This window comes from Fulmarus glacialis, unplaced genomic scaffold, assembly GCF_000690835.1.
Source record: "Fulmarus glacialis isolate BGI_N327 unplaced genomic scaffold, ASM69083v1 scaffold19260, whole genome shotgun sequence".
NCBI classification, from domain to species: Eukaryota; Metazoa; Chordata; class Aves; order Procellariiformes; family Procellariidae; genus Fulmarus; species Fulmarus glacialis.
Genome location: NW_009189789.1, coordinates 3,957 through 5,677, shown reverse-complemented (window position 1 = coordinate 5,677; position 1,721 = coordinate 3,957). Strand labels below are relative to the sequence as shown.

Sequence of the window (1,721 nt, the reverse complement as noted above, 5' to 3'; positions counted from 1 at the left end):
CTGTCCTGGCTCCTCCAACCTGGGTTGCCCCGGTGGCGGGGTCTGCTCCTGCCCACTGGCATCCCCTGCACCCCCTCGTCCCGGCCGGGAGAGGAGGGTCGCCGTAGCGGCCCGCTGACCCTCGCAGCAGAGGCTTCCCAGTGCTTTTTCCCCACCTGGAGTTAGGATTTGTCATCCTCCTCATTTCTTCTGCTTCTCCCTTCCTGTAGGCTTAGTTAGCCCCCAGGAAGAAGGCTGCTTAGTAATTTTCCCTTTTACCTGCACAGCCTCCATGGGAGTCCCCTGACAGATGCAGGCTTGGCCCTCCTCAACCCTGCTCTCTCCATCCACCCCTCGCTGGTGGCTTTGGATCTAGGAGACTGCATGCTGGGTGATGAAGGCATCAACCTTATCTGTGGGCTCCTGCCACCTGATGGGGCCAAGTCCGGTAAGCACCAGGGGTTGTGGGCTGCACAATGACCAGTGGAGCTTCACATGGAGCAGATGCATGCAGCAGTAAATCCTCAGCCCTGGAGAAGGCAGGCTCTGTAGTTTGGCTGGGCTGAGGAATTTCTTTCCCCAACTTAAGTAAAGCAGAAAAGCCAGGTAATAGAAGGAGCAGTTCCCTCGGGCAGGCATGGGCTTTCTGCTATTGATCTGTCCTGCTGGCAGTTTGGAGCTCAGGGACCAACAGGTTGTTTCCGTTTCATGACAGGAGCATTTGAAACTGGAGGAGGGGACAGCTTGGACTTTGAATTTATAATTTTGCATTTGCATATTGATAATGACCGTAGATAAATATATGGTGTGCCCCCACCTCAGCACTTGGCTTTATTGTCAGTGTCTGGGAATTGTCCCTGCTTGTGGGTCCACTCTGTGAGTGTGCAGTTGCATGGTCGTAGCCTTAGTGCCAAGACTCAGATCTTTGCAAGGGGTGATCTTTGGTGGTTAGAGGCCAGTGGGCCAATTAAGCTGAGAGCTGGCACGTGCTGAGGTAACACCACCCCTCTCTCCTGACTCTCAAAGTGCTTTCCACCTCTCCTCAGCACCTTCTCCTCTGTGTGCTCACAGTGCCACTGATGCTGTTATCTCTGCTGGCCACCCGTCCCAGGTGCAGGCTTCAGAGCCTACTGTCCCTGCTATCTCTTTCCAACCAGTCACCTTGTGCCACCTCCTGGTCAGTCACCTTGCACACCCCTTACTTGTGTCCATTGTGTTTGCTATTTAGGGTAAGGAGGACACAGGTTGGGAGAGCAGGGAAATGGGGCAGTCACAGCATGGGCAAATGAAGGGCTACTGCTGAAGGCAGTGAAATATTTCACTGATCAGTGAAATATGTGATGACAGTTGTCAGAGAAAACCAAACCCTTTAGCCCATCGGAGTACAGGGGACACAACTCAAAGCTGTTCTGGTTAGCTGAACTCGTTGCCCTGAGACTGCTTTGGTGACCCTAAGGCTCTGGCTTCTCTCTCTTCTCCAGGCCTCAAAGAGCTAACGCTGAGCGCCAACCCAGGCGTCACAAGCAAAGGCTGGGGTCGCCTGGCCATTGCAGTAGCTCACAGCTCACAGCTCCGCGTGCTGAACCTGGACTACAACCCCCTAGGTAAGCATTTGTGCGATTTGCGCTGGTGGGTGGCCGGGGACTGAGCTCTAGAAGGGCGGCAGGGCATCACCAGCAAGATGGGGCAGTTTCTTGCATAGGTCCCTTCTGGTCCCCGGTGGCAAGTTCACCCTGCCAGGC

General features: G+C 54.7%; 1 protein-coding gene across 1 annotated transcript in view; it reads left to right on the top strand.

The window, feature by feature from the left end:
- Positions 1–272: 272 nt before the first annotated feature.
- The window catches only part of LRRC73 (leucine rich repeat containing 73), a 5,405-nt gene continuing 3,956 nt past the window's right edge, over positions 273–1,721 (top strand). Inside the window, exons 1-2 of the mRNA XM_009583405.1 lie at positions 273–427; positions 1,461–1,583. Coding sequence (XP_009581700.1) covers positions 364–427; positions 1,461–1,583 — 187 coding nt within the window. The 5' untranslated portion in view covers positions 273–363. The remainder of the gene's footprint in view (positions 428–1,460; positions 1,584–1,721) is intronic.